At 37.6% G+C, this 19,086-nt stretch overlaps 1 protein-coding gene across 1 annotated transcript; it reads left to right on the forward strand.

Moving 5' to 3' along the window:
• The first annotated feature begins 10,721 nt into the window (after window positions 1-10,721).
• LOC139191334 (uncharacterized) lies at window positions 10,722-11,923 on the forward strand. The gene is made up of 3 exons (XM_070812052.1): window positions 10,722-10,785; window positions 11,439-11,500; window positions 11,606-11,923. Exons 1-3 carry the CDS (start codon window positions 10,722-10,724, stop codon window positions 11,921-11,923), a joined length of 444 nt encoding a protein of 147 aa, XP_070668153.1.
• The last annotated feature ends 7,163 nt before the right edge of the window (window positions 11,924-19,086 follow it).

Genomic DNA, 19,086 nt, shown 5'->3' on the forward strand with positions numbered 1-19,086 from the left:
TGCCGCCGTCGGAACTGTTGGCGTTGGCTGCGTGCAAGGTGGGAAGAAAACAATTAATGTAAGTCAACTAATTATTCACTGTACAGATACGATCATAAATGAGTAACTTAAATTCGAAAAAAAAAAAAAGATAAAGAAGAAAAAAGAAAAAGAAAAACTTATTTGTGGAAGCGAGGGCCATGCAAACCCGAGAAACGTTGAAAGTAACAACTTGTGGTCACTTAATTAATGGGTAAGGAAGACATGGTTTATGGTTATATTAATCAGGGTGAGGGTGTATATTAATGGGGTTTGAATCATTAATTGTCTGCGTGTATGTGCAGATATTGTAAATGGCATGGCCAATCAAAGAGGTTTTTGCCACTACTTACCATAAACTGTATACCAATATAATGACATGTAATGCTGAGAATGCCTCACATATTCTTCTATTAGTAACTTGGGATGCCACAATAACGTGGAATCTAGTCTATTTTGATTCTTATCTTGTAGACTTACTCCTAATCCTATTTGGTTTGTAAACTTACCACTAGGAACACTTAATACACAGTTATAGACGTGTCCACCCTTGAATCTAAAAATTCATTGAATGCAATATGTATGAGAAATGTCGAATTTAGTGAATAATTAATTGGAAGGGATCATTTCCAGATCCCTTCCACCTAATCCACCAAGGCCACAAATCCAGACCCTTGAAATTTAATTCAACGGCTAAAATTATTATAACTTTTAATGGGGCTCCTGTTTTTAGCCTTTAGAACAAGTTTCAAGAATCCAGATTTGTGGCTTTGGTGGATTAGGCTTCGGATCCCTTTCCTAATTAACTTACTTGAAATTTACCATAAAATTAGCAACAATCAACGAATATCAACCATTTACATAAATACGAATGATTGACCATCCATAAAACTGCATGAACTGTTAGTCTTTGACATTTGTTGTCTTTTCCTATAGAGAGCTACTAGACCCATCCCATTGTTTTATTTTCCCATCCACCTTAAAAGGTTAAAAAAAATAAAATGCTATTTCCCCACCCACTATTATTCTCAAAATAACCTTTATTATATACATACATATGGAATTAAAAAATTGTCTCTTAAAAAATTTAAACAAATAATATGTAAATGAAAACCACTAAGGTCTGTAAATTCAAATGGAAACAATAGAGATATCCAAATTCAAAAGAATTAGACAACGCTAAATTCAAAAATACGATGGACAAATTCAAATGGCCCACACACAAATTATTCTTCTACCTTTTCAATGGAAACATAATCTTCTACCTTTTCCGTAGAAGCGTCATCTTCCACCTCTTCAATAAAAAAAGTCATCTTCCAAGTCCATTAATATTTTTTTACTTTCTTTGAATGAAAGAGATGAAAATATGAGTTAGGGTTTAAGGTAGACAAATAGTCTCCCATGCCCAACCTTTTTTTTTTTTTTTAAATTAAGCAAAGCAAGATAATTAATGTCTTTATCAGTCTTTGTACAAATGGACAAATTTGTAATTAAAAAATTCATTAAAAGATGAGTAGGAAGATAAAATATTAGGATGAGAATAATATCAGTGTTTCCTATATAGACTATTGATAATCCAAATAATCGGGGTGAATAGTGATTGACCAGAGAACGATATGTGCAGACCATAAACCCTAACATGCGCGTAAATTTCACGAGCTCACCTGCCCATGATTATGTTTCCACAGTAAGCTCAAAATAAAAAAATAAATTGACAACTCACGCGCTTGCATGTCCACGTATCACTGTATCACTGTGACTGTGTAAACCGCTCTTTTAAGAACCGGAAAATTGGGTCCCACACAGGAAACGACCCCCCTTATATGTCCTACTTCAAAACTCATTTCCCAGCCCGAAACCATATCAGCTCCTCAAGATTTTACTTGTGATGGTATATTGCCTTATAACTACTTGAATTCTTCTGTAAAATATCAGATTTGAATATATATCTTCTAATATGTAAAGAAAAATAAAGATTTTTGAGTGACTGAAATCCTTCTAATTTCTAATAATCAAAGTAAAGGCAGAGCTAATAATGTTTTTCATATTAATAAGAAACAATTATGTGTGTGTATAGTACAGATCATCACAACACTACTACAATCGTTGAACCAGATATCCCTGAGTGGTTACATAAAAATGCAACCTATATTTGAGCAAGCGTTACTTTGAAACGAACTAGCTAGATGAGCTGTAGCAAAAATTCGGCCAAAAACTAATAAATAAAAGGGGCATTTAGATCTGGTTTAAAAAAAATTGTTAGCAATAGAGCAAAATAATGTAAAAAATAACAGAAAATTTAATTTTATTCTGACAGGGAAGAAATACATTTGACTTCCTCGAAAAATCGAACACACAAATAAATAAATAAACACGAACACACACAAATTGTATCAAGCATGGAAAATCGTCCACGAAAAAAATTGTGTTAAAATCTTGAGAAAACAATGAAAATCCTAAAAAGATCAGAGATATGTCTGTGATATCAGCAGTTCAGCACATAAGGAGCTGAGACAAACACAAAATTAAATGCAAAAGACCACCAAATGCAGGATCAAATGCAACAACTTTGAGATCGGCCTTGGAAAAAACTATATTTGGGAAAAATGGGAGAGAGGAAGAGAATAAATTTGGGTCACTAAATTTTGAAAAGAAATAGACATGCATGCAATAAAATTCCATAAACAAATAAGAAAATGAAAAAAAATCCAAAAACCAACTATTATTTTATATATGCGCACACACACATATATAAAATCATCAAGAAGAAATTAAAACAAGTAATATGAAAAATACATCAATAAATAAAAGAGCAAAGCAAGATGCCATTTGCTAAGAGAGACTTTTACCAGGTTTCGATGATTTTGCATGCCTTGGAGGAAGCCCACCACCCATATGTTCCATTTCTGTCACTGCTCTCTCTCTCTCTCTCTCTCTCTCTCTCTCTCTCTCTCTCTCTCTCTCTCTCTCTCTCTCTCTCTCTCTCTCTCTCTCTCTCTCTCTCTCTCTCTCTCTCTCTCTCTCTCTCTCTCTCTCTCTCTCTCTCTCTACAAAGGTTCCACATTTTTTTTCAAAAAACGAGGAAGGACACTCTATTTACTTATGAGTGGATCCCTTCAAAAGCTAAACATTTTTAAATAAACTATTATATATGCTGATGCATACTACTATTGGATGGCCTTTGAAGAGACTTGAATATAGTTATATTTCAAATGATATCTTGAGGCTATTGGAGATTTAATTTCACCACATGGTCAACATACATCTCGTATAGCTAGCTGCGACCATAGGTTTATTGCAGGTACCAATATTTCTAGTAGAGGCTAGATACTCTAGTAGACACTAGTCATCAATCAGGTAGATGTCATTTCACTTGCTTGCTATACAACTTGAATGATGTTATGTATATGATTGAGTTACTTACTTTGGTATGATGACAGCTGAGATATGAAATTTATTACTATAATGGTAGTATTATTATTATGTAATTTTTGACTCATATGTGATTTCAAAACGGTGGTTATTATGTTTAAATGATTTTGACTAGATAAACTTGATCCACTGACACATTGTTTTGTCGACCCCTTAGGACATAGTGTAACATCCCACATCGCCCAGGAGAGTGGATCCTCTAAGCCTTATATGTATATTCCCAACTCTACCTAGCACGAGGCCTTTTGAGAGCTCATTGGCTTCGGGTTCCATCGGAACTCCGAAGTTAAGCAAGTTCGCACGAGAGCAATCCCATGATGGGTGACCCACTGGGAAGTTCTCATGTGAGTTCCCAGAAACAAAATCGTGAGGGCGTGGTCGGGGCCCAAAGTGGACAATATTGTGCTACGACGGAATCGAGCCCGGGATATGGTGGAGCTCGGGTCAGGATGTGACAATTTGGTATCAGAGCCAATCCCTGGCCGAAGTGTGCCGACGAGGACGTCGAGCCCCTGAGAGGGGTGGATTGTAACATCCTACATCGCCCATAGGAGTGGATCATCTAAGCCTTATATGTATATTCCCATCTTTACCTAGCATGAGGCATTTTGGGAGCTCACTGGCTTCAGGTTCCATTGGAACTCCGAAGTTAAACGAGTTCACACGAGAGGAATCCCATGATGGGTGACCTACTGGGAAGTTCTTGTGTAAGTTCTCAGAAACAAAATCGTGGGGGCGTGGTCGTGGCCCAAAGCGAACAATATCGTGCTACAGCGGAGTCGAGCCTGGGATGTGATGGAGCTCGGGTCGGGATGTGACATATAGCGAGAACAAGGAAACTTCTGAGAGTGACAAGTGGCTTGCTAGTGAGGCTTCCACCTATGGACTTGGGTGATGATCACTTTACTGCAATTTTATCCAGTTTGTAATAATTGCATGTTTTTATTTTTGATATGCACGGCACTGCACTACACTGCTTTGTGTTAACTGTTGTATTGCCACAGCCCGTCCCGAAAGATATTCCTTGATTATGTGAAATGTCTATAATACCCTTGGATGTTGAGTACATTATGTGTGATGTTGTGGTTTGAGTTTAGGTTTTAGACTAATTTAATTAGTTCCTAAGTTTTTGGAACTTAAAATTTATGGTTGTTGTTTGTTGTGATTGGCTGCAAACTGGACCACACACACACACCAACCCATTCCCTTACCCGTTGACTCTCTCTCTCCTCACTCTCTCGGATTTTATCCATTTTCCGTACAACGTACGGACAACCTTCAAACCTTCCCTTCCAGTCATGGATCAAGGCTGTAAAGGTATTCTTTGTGTTCCTTGTGAACTCAGGAACACATTCATACCAATTGTAGTGCGTGAAACCTTCGAAAACCCGAGAACCAAAGAACCCCGATTTGGAGTACTGTGCATGCACTCGTGATTGTGAAGTTTTCAAAGAGTTTTAAGGTTATAGGGAGCTTTAAAACACACGAAGCTCAAGGAAGAAAGTTGAAGTGTTTTGGACGTCGGAAAGTCCCAGTTCATGAGTTTCAAATTTTGGCCGGATTATCGAGGTTTTCCTGGTGAGATTCTATGGATATTAGGGCTTTAAATTGGTAAGGTTTTGTTCTACTCGTTGTAAGCTTCATTTTGGTACAAATTTCATGAATTTTGGTTGCGAATCGAATAAGATATAAAGGTTTGATTATTTTCCCAGTTTCTGGTGATAGCAGTAGCACCAGTGCTGGGCTCCGGCAAACCAAGGAAGAAGGAGAATCATATTCTGTCAAAGTTAACGGAATATTCTGACGCCGTCAAGTATAATTAAAGGCATATTCTAATTTTTAACGGAATATTCCTTAACGCCGTTAGGGAATCCGTTTGGTGTGCCAGGCACGTGCCTGCGCGTGAGCCGCGCGTCTGGCCGTTCCTTGGTTTGCAGGTTACCTATCAGTCGGAACCACTTATAGTGGTCTGTACGACAAGCCTGTGCACCTAACTTCGATCCAAGGTGAGCATATTGTGCGGGAGGTAAACATCACATGAAGGACTGTGCCCTAACTCTGGGCGGGAGCACTAACACCGGGGTGCAGGTTTATGAGCTCTTAATATATCACATCATATTTCGCATAACAGAAGTAACCTCATATCTTTAATTTATGGACTTACCTGGCACTTACTTGTGCGTCCGCAGCACCAATCATAAATATATGCAACTACTAAGGAACGGCTAAGGAATCGCAGCACCAATCATAATGATTTTGAAAAGCTTTGTTTATGCCCACTCACACTTTCTGTTTTGTGCCCTTCCAGGTTCTAGGTAGAAGTGCTTTGGTGGCTCATGGGGATTTCGACGGTGGTTTTGAAAGGACATCATAAATGTAGGATCACTCTTGGGTGTTGTATAATTAGTACCTGTCCTGCTTGACTACACTTAGGTTATTTATGCTCTGGTTTTGTAGTTCACACTTAATCTCGCATTGGCACCTTATCTTATATAATACTCTAGTTGATTTGGTTTTTGTTTATTCATAATTCCTTTTATATCTATTGCTTCCGCACTGTGCACATGGCTACGTCACCTTCACGTGACGGCCAGCTTGGCCTGATTTAGGTCGAGGTGTGTCATGTATGAACTATTGTCTGTTCCAGATGATGTGATAATAATGGGATGTACCCATTGACTTTTGTCTAGAAATCACTTTTCTGCTCGAATACTTTTGGCCTAAATTTTTTAGCTCGAGGTTATTAAAGAATAAATTTAGGCTAATTTATTTTAAGTAAAATTATGTACACTATTCTAATTTAATTTTATGAACATTTTAACCTAAAAATATTTAAATTTCAACAAATATTGAAAAATCATTAAATTTGGGTGAATTTTGAGTTAAATAATTTTTTTTAATTATTTTAGCCGTGCGATTTAAATTTGGGTTGTTAGATCTTTTTTGATACCGTTAGATTTGATCATATTAGATATCAGTTGTTGGATTCAATGAAATTATAAATATAAAACAAAAACATTAACTAAATTAAATTTGGAACGTTGGATAACCAACTACCCGTTTGAATTTCAGCCGTTGATCATTCAAAAGGCTCATTTTTCTTGGCCAACAATTGCTAGTGTCACTCCCTGATCCCGACATACGTCCAAGATCAACACGTGACATCAACACATCCCTGTTTATTTAACATGTCTCGCCTTCGAGACAAGACCAGAGCACAATCAATGATTTAACCATACATTCATTTTCTTTTATTTCATGGCTGCATTTAACCTTTGCGTTACACTGCCTACGTACCCTAAGAATGGATCAAGCCATTCGTAGTTCACCATTCACTACACTCTGATGTTTCTCAAAGTAAGTTCAAGCATAAAAGCATAACATTCTTCAATCAATTATTAGAACTTTACAAGCATGAAATTACTAGATTTAGGGCTACATAACAAACCCACATGACAATCAAGATTTCCATTTCATCCATCTTATAAATCACTATGTTTCAACATAATACTGTAATTTATAGCATTCAACATCTCAATGAACAACCAATGAAGCACAATAGTATTCTCTAGCCACATTGGTCAATGAATCTGATCATAGTAATAATAATCATATCCACAATCACTCCAATTAATCAATCCTAAGAATCAAAGATGCACGATATTAACATTTAACTACGTTAATCAATCAATAAGATCATATATCAATTCACGAAATTTAATAAAGGAATTCTACATGATTCCCTACCTGGATTCCAAGTAGATAAATCTAATTTATAAAACAACGTCTACTGTGATCAATTCATATTCACTCGAATCTAGGGTCGGACTAACCTTATGAAAATGAGCAAGAGTAGGAATTCCGGACCACTCAACAAAATCTAACTAAAATATGGTCGCCTATCGAAATATACCAAGTACAACTAATCCTAAGCACCCCTAGAATGCGTATGGTCTCCCACTGCAGATATACCAAGTAGAACCATAGGCATAATCTAATAGTACATGCAGTGATCACCTATTGCGAATATACCAAGCATGATCACCCCTGAAATACGTATGGAGATAGGAGTCTTATCAATTGTCCCCAAAGGAAACAGTTGACTAAGAAATGTTTAAACAGTTGTTTCAGAAAAGGTTTATTCCCCCTAAGTATATTGATTGCAAAAAGCAAGAGTTTACTCAATTAAAGCAGGGGAAGATGACGACAAATGAGTATTATAAGAGATTCACTAACTTGTCTCGCTATCATCTGGAGGTTGCTGCTAATCCGGTTGAGATGCTCCGTCGTTTCAGGTTGGGTACTAAAAAGAAATGGCGTTCTATAGCAACCTTGACTCCCTATGCTACTTACCAGAAGTTTTATGAGATTTTGTTGAGGTTGAGAACTCAGAGAATATGCCCAGTGAGAGTGAAAATGAAGAAAAAAAGAATGGGAATCAGAGGCGAGATGATAAAGGTAAAGGTCAGTCTTCTCAAGGACCTCGCAAGACTCAGAGCTTTAAGAGGAGTGGAACTAGTTCCAGTTCTTCTAGTGGAGGTTTTAGTGCCACTGGTCAGAGGAGAGGTGGTAGATTTTCAGGAGGTCATAGATTCCAGAAGCAGGGAGATGTTGGAAGAGGAAGTGCTCATTTGTGCCGCAAATGTAATAATAGGCATTTTGGAGAGTGTAGGAGAGGCAGCAGTGGATATTTGATGTGTGGGCAATTGGGACATAGAGCTATAAATTGTCCCCTGAGTCAACAAAGGCCCCAGCAGACTTCTATGCCACCACCAGCGCCAATCCAGCAAGTTCCAGGGTCTGGTAGTTATGGTCAGATGGGTCAAGGTGGTGCTTACCATTATCAGGGCGATACCGCTCCTTATGCTTCAGGGCAGTATCAGTATTCGCATGATCCTTATTACCAGAGTGGGTATTCTCAGTATCCTGAAGGGTATACACCGTATCCTCTCATTCCAGCTGGTGGATCGCAGTGGTATCAGGGAGGACAGCCCCAACAAGTAGAGATTGCTTCCAGTAGTGCAGGATCTTCAAGGCAATCTGGTCAGCCAAGTCAGGGGCGAGGTAATCAAGCTAATAGAGGTTGTGGGGGACGCCAACAAACCCAATGACGTATTAACAATATATCTCTGCAAGATGCTCAGAATCATCTAGACTTGATCATGGGTACGTTAAAGATTCTTGGTCACTTTGCTAGAGTTTTAATTGATTATGGTGCTACGCATTCCGTCATTTCTTATACATTTGCTCAAGTGATGCAACCTCATCCTACGCCTTTAGGGTATGATTTAGAGTTTGCTATGCCTAGATGGGATAGATGTTCTGTTGATTGTGTATATCCAGGATGTCCAGTGATGGTGGAAGAGGTGGTTATGCCAGCTAATCTTATCCTGTTAGACATTGTTGATATTGATGTAATCTTAGGCACAGATTGGTTACATTATAATTGTGCCAAGATAGATTGCTATGGGAAAACAATTACTTTCCATCGTCTTGGATTATCTGAAGTCACTTTTGTGGGTGAACGTAGTAGGGTGAGGCACATCGTTATTTCTACTGTAAGAGCAAAAAGGTCGTTATCGAAAGGTTGCCAGGGATATTTAGCTCAAGTAGTGCTGGATGATGTTGCTTCTAGTAGTGTGGAGGATGTTTAAGTAGTCAGACATTTTCTTAATGTATTCCCTGATGATTTACCTAGATTGCCACCAGATCAAGATGTGGAGTTCACCATTAATTTGGTTCTAGGTACGGATCCTATATCTTTAACTCCATATAGAATGGTTCTTGCTGAATTGAGGGAATTGAAAGTCCAGTTGCAGGAATTAATTGATAAAAGTTTTATTCAGCCTAGTACTTCACCCTAGGGAGCTCCAGTTTTGTTTGTAAGGAAGAAAGACGGGACTTTGAGGCTATGTATTGATTATAGGCAATTAAATCAGGTAACAATTAAAAACCGTTATCCATTGCCGTGTATAGATGATTTGTTTAATCAACTTTGAGGTGCCTGTGTATTTTCTAAGATTGATTTGAGGTTTGGTTATTACCAATTGAAGAGCAACAATGAGGATGTTCCTAAGACTGCTATTAGGACTCAATATGGTCATTATGAGTTTCTTGTGATGCCGTTCGGATTAACAAATGCACCAACAACTTTCATGGATTTGATGAATCGAGTATTCCAGCCATATATAGACAGGTTTGTCATTATTTTTATTGATGACATTTTGGTATACTCTAAGTCTAAAGCAGAGCATGTTCGACATCTTACTTTGGTGTTGAAGAAATTAAGGGAACATTAGTTGTAAGCTAAGTTTATTAAATGTCAATTTTGGTTGAGTTAAGTGACATTTTTGGGACATGTCATTTCTGCTCAAGGTATTCAAGTGGATTCTCAAAAAGTGGCAGCTATGGAAAATTGGGAGCAACCTCGAACCGTTACCGAGGTACAGAGTTTTCTTGGCTTAGCAGGCTATTATAGATGGTTTGTTAAGGATTTTTCAGTCATTGCTTTGCCATTAACGAGATTGACTAGAAAAGAAGTTAAGTTTGAGTGGGATGATAATTGTGAGCAAAGTTTTCAGCAGTTGAAATATTATCTCACTTATGCACCTGTTTTGGCACTTCTAGATGATAGTGGTAATTTTGAGATCTACAGTGATGCTTCCTTAAATGGCCTAGGTTGTGTGTTGATGCAACATGGTAGGGTGATTGCTTATGATTCACGACAATTGAAGCCTTATGAGATGAATTACCCTACTCATGATATGGAGTTAGCAGCTATCATCTTTGCTTTGAAGATTTGGAGACATTATCTTTATGGTGAGAAATGTAAGATCTTCACAGATCATAAAAGTCTTCAGTATTTTTTTACTCAGATAGATCTTAATCTTCAGCAACGAAGGTGGATTGAGTTGCTTAGTGATTATGATTGCACGATTGAGTATCACCCTGGTCGTGCGAATATAGTGGCTGATGCACTTAGTAGGAAGACTCCAGCTAGACTTAATGTTTTGTGCGCTTGTTATGTTCCTCTTCTTGCGAATTTGAGGTCCACTAGAGTGAAGTTAGGAGTGGAAGATCGAGAGGAAGCCTTACTTGCAAATTTTCAAGTCAGGCCAATTTTAATTGATCGTGTATTTGAAGCTCAGATGGATGATGAAGAGACCCAGGAAATAATTCAAGCAAGGAATTGAGGAAAGAAGAAAGACTTCAAAATTCGAGAAACTGATGGCATGCTTATGCAGGAGAGTAGGATGTATGTGCCGAATAATATGGAATTAAAGAAGGCAATTCTTGATGAAGTACATACTTCAGCTTATGCAATGCATCCAGGAGGTACAAAAATGTATCATACCATTCGACCATTTATTATTGGCCAAGTATGAAAAGAGAAATTGCTGAATATGTGAGTAGGTGTGTCATCTGTCAGCAAGTCAAAAAAGAAAGAAAGAAACCTTTTGGATTGATGCAGCCACTTCCTGTTCCACAGTGGAAATGGGAAAATATTATTATGGATTTTGTGTACAAGCTTCCTCGTACATAGAATGGTTATGATGGCATTTAGGTGATAGTTGATCGACTTACTAAGTCAGCACATTTTATTCCTGTGAGGGAAAAATATCTTTTAAGCCGATTAGCTGAATTATTTGTATCAAAGATGATGAAGTACCATGGGATTTCAGTTAGTATTATCTTGGATCGGGATCCTAGATTCACTTCTAAGTTCTGGATAGCATTCCAGGAAGGTCTTGGTTCGAGATTACTTTATAGTACAACATATCGTCTTCAAACAGATGGTTAATCAAAGAAGACTATTTAGACGTTGGAAGATATGCTGAGATCTTCAGTGTTGCAGTTTGGTGATGCTTGGCATAAGCGGTTGGATTTGATGGAATTTGCCTACAATAACAACTTTCATTCTAGTACTGGTATGTCACCTTTCGAGGCTCTCTATGGTAAATCTTGTCATACACCTCTATGTTGGTCAGAGGTTGGCGAAAGAATTTTGGTGGGCCCTGAGATCATGGATGAGACTACGCAAAATGTTCAGGTGATTAAGTATAACCTAAAAGCGGCTCAGGATCGTCAAAAGAGTCTAGTAGACAAACATGCCACTAACAGGGTGTATAATGTATGTGATTGGGTATTTTTGAAGCTATCACCATGGAGATGTGTAGTACGATTTGGAAAGAAAGGCAAGCTGAGTCCTGGGTACATTGTACCGTATATGATTACCGAGCGAGTCGGTGAGGTTGCTTACAGGCTTAAGTTACCTCAAGAGTTATCAAAAGTGCACGATGTTTTTCATGTTTCTATGCTTCGTCATTACATCTCAGATTCTTCTCATGTGATACCTCCTCAACCCTTGGAAATTAATCCGGATTTAACTTATGATGAGGAGCCCGTAACTATTTTGGATTGGAAAGATAAGGTTCTGAGAAATAAGATCGTGCGCTTAGTGAAAGTTTTGTAGAGGAATCACTCGGTGGAACAAGCCACTTGGGAGACAAAAGATCGGATGAGAGAAATGTATACAAGGTTGTTTTATGATTATTAGTAGGTTGTATTTATTGTGTGAATTTCGAGGACGAAATTTTTTTAAGGTGGTAGGTTGTCACAGCCCGTCCCGAAAGATATTCCTTGATTATGTGAAATGTCTAGAATACCTTTGGATGTTGAGTACATTGTGTGTGATGTTGTGGTTTGAGTTTAGGTTTTAGACTAATTTAATTAGTTCCTAAGTTTTTGGAACTTAAAATTTATGGTTGTTGTTTGTTGTGATTGGCTACAAACTGGACACACACACCAACCCATTCCCTTACCTGTTGACTCTCTCTCTCTTCCCTCTCTCAGATTTTATCCATTTTCCCTACAACGTATGGACAACCTTCCCTTTGTGTTCCTTGTGAACTCAGGAACACATCCATACCTTGTAGTGCGTGAAACCCTCGAAAACCCGAGAACCAGAGAACCCTGATTTGGAGTACTGTTCATGCACTTGTGATTGTGAATTTTTCATAGAGTTGTAAGGTTATAAGGAGCCTTAAAACACCTTCACGAAGCTTGGGGAAGAAAGTTAGAGTATTTTGGACGTCGGGAAGTCCCAGTTTGCGAGTTTCAAATCAAGATTTTTTCCGGCGAGATTTCGTGGATTTTAGGGCTTTAAATTGGTAAGGTTTTGTTCTACTCATTGTAAGCTTCATTTTGGTACAAATTTCGTGAATTTTGGTTGAGAATCGAAAAAGATATGAAGGTTTGATTATTTTCCCAATTTCCAGCGATAGCAGCGGCACCGACGCTAGGCTCCGGCGAACCAAGGAAGAAGGAGAAGCATATTCCATCATAGTTGATGGAATATTCTGACGCTGTCAGGTATAATTAATGGCATATTCTAGTTTTTAACGGAATATTCCCTAACACCGTTAGGGAATCCGTTTGGTGTGCCAGGCACGTGCTTGCGCATGAGCCGCACATCTGGCCTTCCTTGGCCGGCGCGTGGGGTCATGAAATTTTTTTCTAAAAATATGAGGATGTTCTTGAGGTTGAGTAGGTCATGGTGGTATATTCAAATACCCCATTTGAGCAATGCATGAGAAGTTATTTCCTAGTTTTGTATATATGTTTTCAATATCGTTTATTCAGTTATTTTGCATATAGGTGAGACCTATCCTGAGGACGAGCACCATCAATCGAGGCTCGGGGGCTACGACCCTTCAACATATTAGTGAGTTGGCTTTTGGTTTTCCGTATATACCTATATACTTGAGATTTTTCCTAGAAAATGAATTTGAATGATTATACGTGTTGAAAGGCCATGTAAAGTATCTGCCTATTTTATTTATGCATTAGTAGTTGCATATATTTATGATTGGTGCTGCGGACGCATAGGTAAGTGCCAGGTAAGTTCATAAATTAAATATATGAGGTTACTTCAGTTATGCGAAATATGATGTGATATATTGAGAGCTCATAAACCTGCACCCCGGTGTTAGTGCTCCCGCCTAGAGTTAGGGCACAGTCCTTCACGTGATGTTCACCTCCCGCACCATATGCTTACCTTGGATCCAAGTTAGGTGCACAGGCTTGTCGTATAGACCACTATAGGTGGTTCTGACTCGTAGGTGACCTGCGATCATTCGCACAATCTTCAAGTGATCGTAGCACTAGAGCATAGTTATTTTACACCTAGTCTTGTCGTACAAACCACTTTAGGTGGTTCCGACTCATGTGCAGGATTTGATATGATATGATTGAGATTGGTTATGAGCTATAGACTTAGCCATACAGATTGAGCTAGAGGGATTCGACTGATACGATATCTGACATTGATATATTTTGTCTGGACTACTTGCGGCATTGCATTAAGATACTTTGGCATGGTATACTTCTATGGATTTTCATCTTGAGTATGATTTCTGATACAGCTTATTATTATTATTATTATTTTTTGGGCAATTATACAGGTTTTTAGGGTGCGGGGTTAGAACTTTTGAGAAATGTAATGATTTTGAAAAGCTTTGTTTTTGCCCACTCACACTTTCTGTTTTGCGCCCTTCCAGGTTTTAGGTAGAAGTGCTTTGGTGGCTCACGGGGATTTCGACGTTGGTTCTGACAGAACATCATAAATGTAAGATCACCCTTGGGTGTTGTATAATTAGTACTTGTCTCTCCATTGCTTCCGCACTCTGCACATGGCTACGCCACCCTTATGTGACGGCCAGCATGCCTTGATTTAGGTCGGGGTGTGTCATGTATGAACCACTGTCTGTTCCAGATGATGTGCTAATAGTGGGATGTACCCCTTGACTTCTGTCCAGAAATCACTTTTCTACTCCAATACTTTTGGCCTAAATTATTTAGCTCGAGGTTATTAAAGAATAAATTTAGGCTAATTTTTTTTTTAAGTTAAATTATGTACACTATTCTAATTTAATTTTATGAACATTTTAACCTAAAAATATTTAAATTTCAACAAATATTGAAAAATCATTAAATTTGGGTGAATTTTGAGTTAAATAATTTTTTTTTAATTATTTTAGCCGTTGGATTTAAATTTGGGTCGTTAGATCTTCTTTGATACCGTTGGATTTGATCATATTAGATATTAGTTGTTGGATTCAATGAAATTATTAATATAAAACCAAAACATTAACTAAATTAAATGTGGACCGTTGGATAACCAACGACCTGTTTGAATTTTAGCTGTTGATCATTCAAAAGAGTCGTTGGCTCACTTTTCTTGGCCAACAATTGCTGGTGTCACTCCCTGATCCCGACATACGTCGAAGATTAACACGTGACGTTAATACATTCCTGTTTATTTAACATGTCTCGCCTCCGAGACAAAACCAAAGCACAATCAATGATTTAACCACGCATTCATTTTCTTTTATTTCATGGCTACATTTAACCTTTGTGTTACACTGCCTACGTACCCTAAGAAGGGATAAAGCCATTCATAGTTCACCATTCACTACACTCTGACGTTTCTCAAAGTAAGTTCAAGCAGAAAAACATAACATTCTTCAATCAATTATTAGAACTTGACAAGCATGAAATTATTAGATTCAGGGCTATATAACAAACCCACATGACAATCAAGATTTCCATTTCATCCATCTTATAAATCACTATGTTTCAACATAATATTGCAATTTATAGCATGCAACGTCTCAATCAACAACCAATGAAGAAAAATATTATTCTCTAGCCACATTGGTCAATGAATCTGATTATAGTAATAACAATCATATCCACAATCACTCCAATTAATCAATCCCAAGAATCAAAGATGCACGTTATTGACATTTAACTACGTTAATCAATCAATAAGATCACATATCAATTCACGAAATTTAATAAAGGAATTCTACATAATTCCTTACCTAGATTCCAAGTAGATAAATCTAATTTAGAAACACAATGTCTACTGTGATCAATTCCTATTTAGTCGAATCTAAGGTTGGACTAACCTTATGAAAATGAGCAAGAGTGGGGATTCAGGACCACTTAACAAAATCTAACTAAAATATGTTCGCCTATCGAAATGTACCAAATACAACTAATCCCCAGCACCCCTAGAATGCATATGGTCCCCTATTGTAGATATACCAAGTAGAACCATAGGCATAATCTAATAGTACATGCAATGATCACCCATCGCGGATATACCAAGCATGATCACCCTTGAAATACGTGTGGTCCCCTATCGTGGATATACCAAGTAGGACCATATTCTATCTCTAGGTAGTGATCACTCATTGCGGATATATCAAGCATGATCACTCCTAGAATGCATATGGTCCCCCATTATGGATAAACCGAGCAAAACCATATGGATAGTCTAAAAACGTAGGCAATGATTACCCATCGCGGATATACCAAGCAAGAATGTATCCTATAACTCTAGGTAGTGATCACCCATTGTGGATATACCAAGCATGATCACTCCTAGAATGCGTATAGTCCCCCATTGTGGATATACCAAGCAGGACCACAAACATAGTCTAATCATGCAGGCGGTGATAACCCATTGCGGATATACCAAGCATGATCACCTTTGTAATACGTATGGTCCCTTATCGCAGATATACCAAGCAGGAACATCCATGTACCACTGCTACATGGTGTAGTTAGATCAACACAAAACCTCCCTACCCCTGTCTTAACCTCTATGAATTACAACATAAGCACCTGCACCATCAATTTCTCATGGCCACTAACTAACATGTCACACAAGCATATAAGTTCTACAGAATATTTCTAATAGGATTCTAGTCTCACATTATCATAACAGTTATTATACATATCATTCATATTATCAAGAAGATAAATACACATATATATTGCAATAAGGCATCCCATACACGTAAACTGAGGTAAATATTATCTGGGATAACTCACTAACCAATATAGGCCCACTAAGCCCTACATAGTCTCTAGTATTACTAATTGTAATATTTAAGATCAATTTGTAACATATTAACCAAAAGTCAACTCTTTGTCAACGATAGGGTCCACAACCCTATATAATTCGATCTGGAACATCCGCCCATGGATTTCTGATCCGTAACTTCCCAAGAGTCTCATTAATCTTCTAGAACAATATCCTAAAATTTTAGAACGATCCAATGGTCAGATCTCCACCAATCGCTAAAATTAAATGGCGGTCAATATTTGATTTCACAAACTTAAAGTTCAATTCGGGAAGATCTGTATATTGGATTCCTAATCCGAAAATTCCTAAGGTCCTTAAATATTATGTATGATAACATATTAAAGTTTGGTAATGATCTAACGGTTATATCGTCGATTGTTATAATGATCAAATGGCTCCATCTAACGAAAATATGTTTAAACAACGGGATTTCGTCAATCGGATGTCAAATATGGAATTAGAGTATCGAATTTAGCCTCAGAAGACAAAGTTGGCCCACTGGCCATGCGCCTTCGCAAGTGGCGGTTTCCGGCAAACGGAAACCCAATTTTCCGACTAATTCTAAAAATTACCAAATTTTAGGAGAATATAGAGTACAACTAGGGGAATAATTTTCATACATAGGCCGAAGTCCAATTCTGCCGGGAAACACCTGAAAACCACCTCGATGGGTGTTCTCGATTCATCGCTAAAACGAAGTCCGACGCCTTAACTAGTACATGAATTTTGTTCATGGGGTTGAGGGAAGTCGATTGGTGGTGGTGATCGACGATGTTGACTTCAAAAATGGCGGATCATTGTCGTGCACCCCTCGGTGCCACCGACGCCATTCTTCGCGAAAAAGGCTCCAATCCTTGTCAATTTTGGGTGAAGTTGGAAGAGGGATCGACTGAGTTTAAAGTGAGGATCAATATGGCACTGGTCTCGTTGTTAAAGGTGGCCGGAATCGGAAGATAAGGTTGGGTCAGGTTGGTTGGTCGAAAAGGGGGTCTGGGTTTGCTAAGTCTCTCATTCCCCTCATTTCCCTCCTAATTGGTCACTCCCCTTCCTTTCTCTCCCTCAACTCTCCTTTCCCCCTTTCTTGCTACCATATGGTAGCTTCTAATCTTTTTTTTTTTTCCTCTCATTTTCTTCTTTTCTAATTGGTCTTTTCCCAAAGGAATCGGAACCCCTAAAATTTTTGAAGGCTTATTATATTAACACCCCACAAATTGTTGAATAAACTCTAAATACTTAATACACCCTACATTTGCTTTTTCAATTCAAAATTATCTTAAAACACCCCACTTACTTCCCCATAATACCCTTACACCCCACATTCTTAATATACACATTACATTTTCTATATGTACCCCATATTTTCCATACACCCCACATTTCTCAAATCTTATAAGGCTTTTAATTTGGACAAATAATGCCGACTAACATTTTGACAAAAGATACCGCATGGGATTTAAAGCATATGTGGGTTGTTTTCAATTCCATCATTGAAACCCATGTCGTTTGTTTTTAATATTTGGTGGTAATTTTAGGTGTTTAATTCTTCATGTAATTCCTGTGATCCCTAAAAGATGAATACAAACATAGAAGCTTGAATAACTCATCAAAAGCAAGATTAAATAATTATATATGTCGCCAAAATCACTAAAAAAATAAATAATATGAAGTGTTACCTCATGTGAAGCTTCTAAAACATCGATTTTGTGTTTCATTCGTCAAAAATAATTTTTCTCAATCAACATGTTTGTAGTTTCATTGGTTAGGGTTTTGTTCAACAATGGAGGGGTGGAGAAGTTTTGATAGTTGAAGAAGATAGATAATATGTAAAAAGTGATTTTGGGTGTATATAGAATTTTTTATTTTTTTAAACCTTACAAGGTCAAAATTGCCATTGCATAGTAGGATAAATAAATTATTTAATATTAAATTTTAATATGGGGTGCATTCAATATTTTGTAGAGTGCTAATATAAAAAGCCAATTTTAAATTCCTATTTTATTTAATAAACTTCTAACATCTGTAATTTCTCCTTCCTTATCCCGATTCACGAACGGCATTCGCCTATGCGCTCGTGGGGTCGAGCTCAATTTGAAAACATTAAGAGTGACTCCCGAAGGTCTACGAATATTAAATAATTATTTTAAAAAATTCAAACTTTGTAATTAAGTAATTAAAATCTAAAATTTATTTAAATTAGCGAAAATACTATAAAATCTTGCGAATACGAAATACGTGGGTGGGGTTGCCCTTTGCAGCCATGATAAATGCTGGAGCGCATCCTTCATGTGGCGCGAGTGGTTTTGGGTGCTTGTCATAGAAGGGAAAATTTAGAACTTACTCCAAGGGGTGGAGTTGGTCTAAGGGGGAGGGGGTAGAGATGGGCTTAGCCTCACATTGGACTAGCAATAATGTAGTTCAAATTCGTCTTTAGCGAGAATCGAACCTCAGGCCTCTCATCTATAAGTGAAGAGGAATACCACTAGACCGTAGTACTTAATAGCAAATTGGCAGTTAGATCCACAACCTAGAGGTAACGTTAAGAGCTTATCGATGAGAAATGACGATATTTTATCTAAAGGGTGTCTGTGCACGACTTAAATTGACAAAAAAATTAATATAATTGCTTCAAATATAAAAGTAGAGATGAAATTGGCAGCTTTTAAAATGTTTAAGAAAAATAGTTTAACGACCTAATTTTT

Source organism: Malus domestica, chromosome 02 (assembly GCF_042453785.1).
Source record: "Malus domestica chromosome 02, GDT2T_hap1".
In the NCBI taxonomy this organism is placed as follows: domain Eukaryota; kingdom Viridiplantae; phylum Streptophyta; class Magnoliopsida; order Rosales; family Rosaceae; genus Malus; species Malus domestica.

Bases quoted from the DNA above. Each gene is read 5' to 3' on its own strand.
- LOC139191334 (XM_070812052.1), top strand. From the start codon at position 10,722: ATGGAATTAAAGAAGGCAATTCTTGATGAAGTACATACTTCAGCTTAT. The intron at 10,786-11,438 runs GTACAAAAATGT...TATGTTGGTCAG, and splicing joins TTATGCAATGCATCCAGGAG to AGGTTGGCGAAAGAATTTTG. The intron at 11,501-11,605 runs GTGATTAAGTAT...GTATTTTTGAAG, and splicing joins AGACTACGCAAAATGTTCAG to CTATCACCATGGAGATGTGT.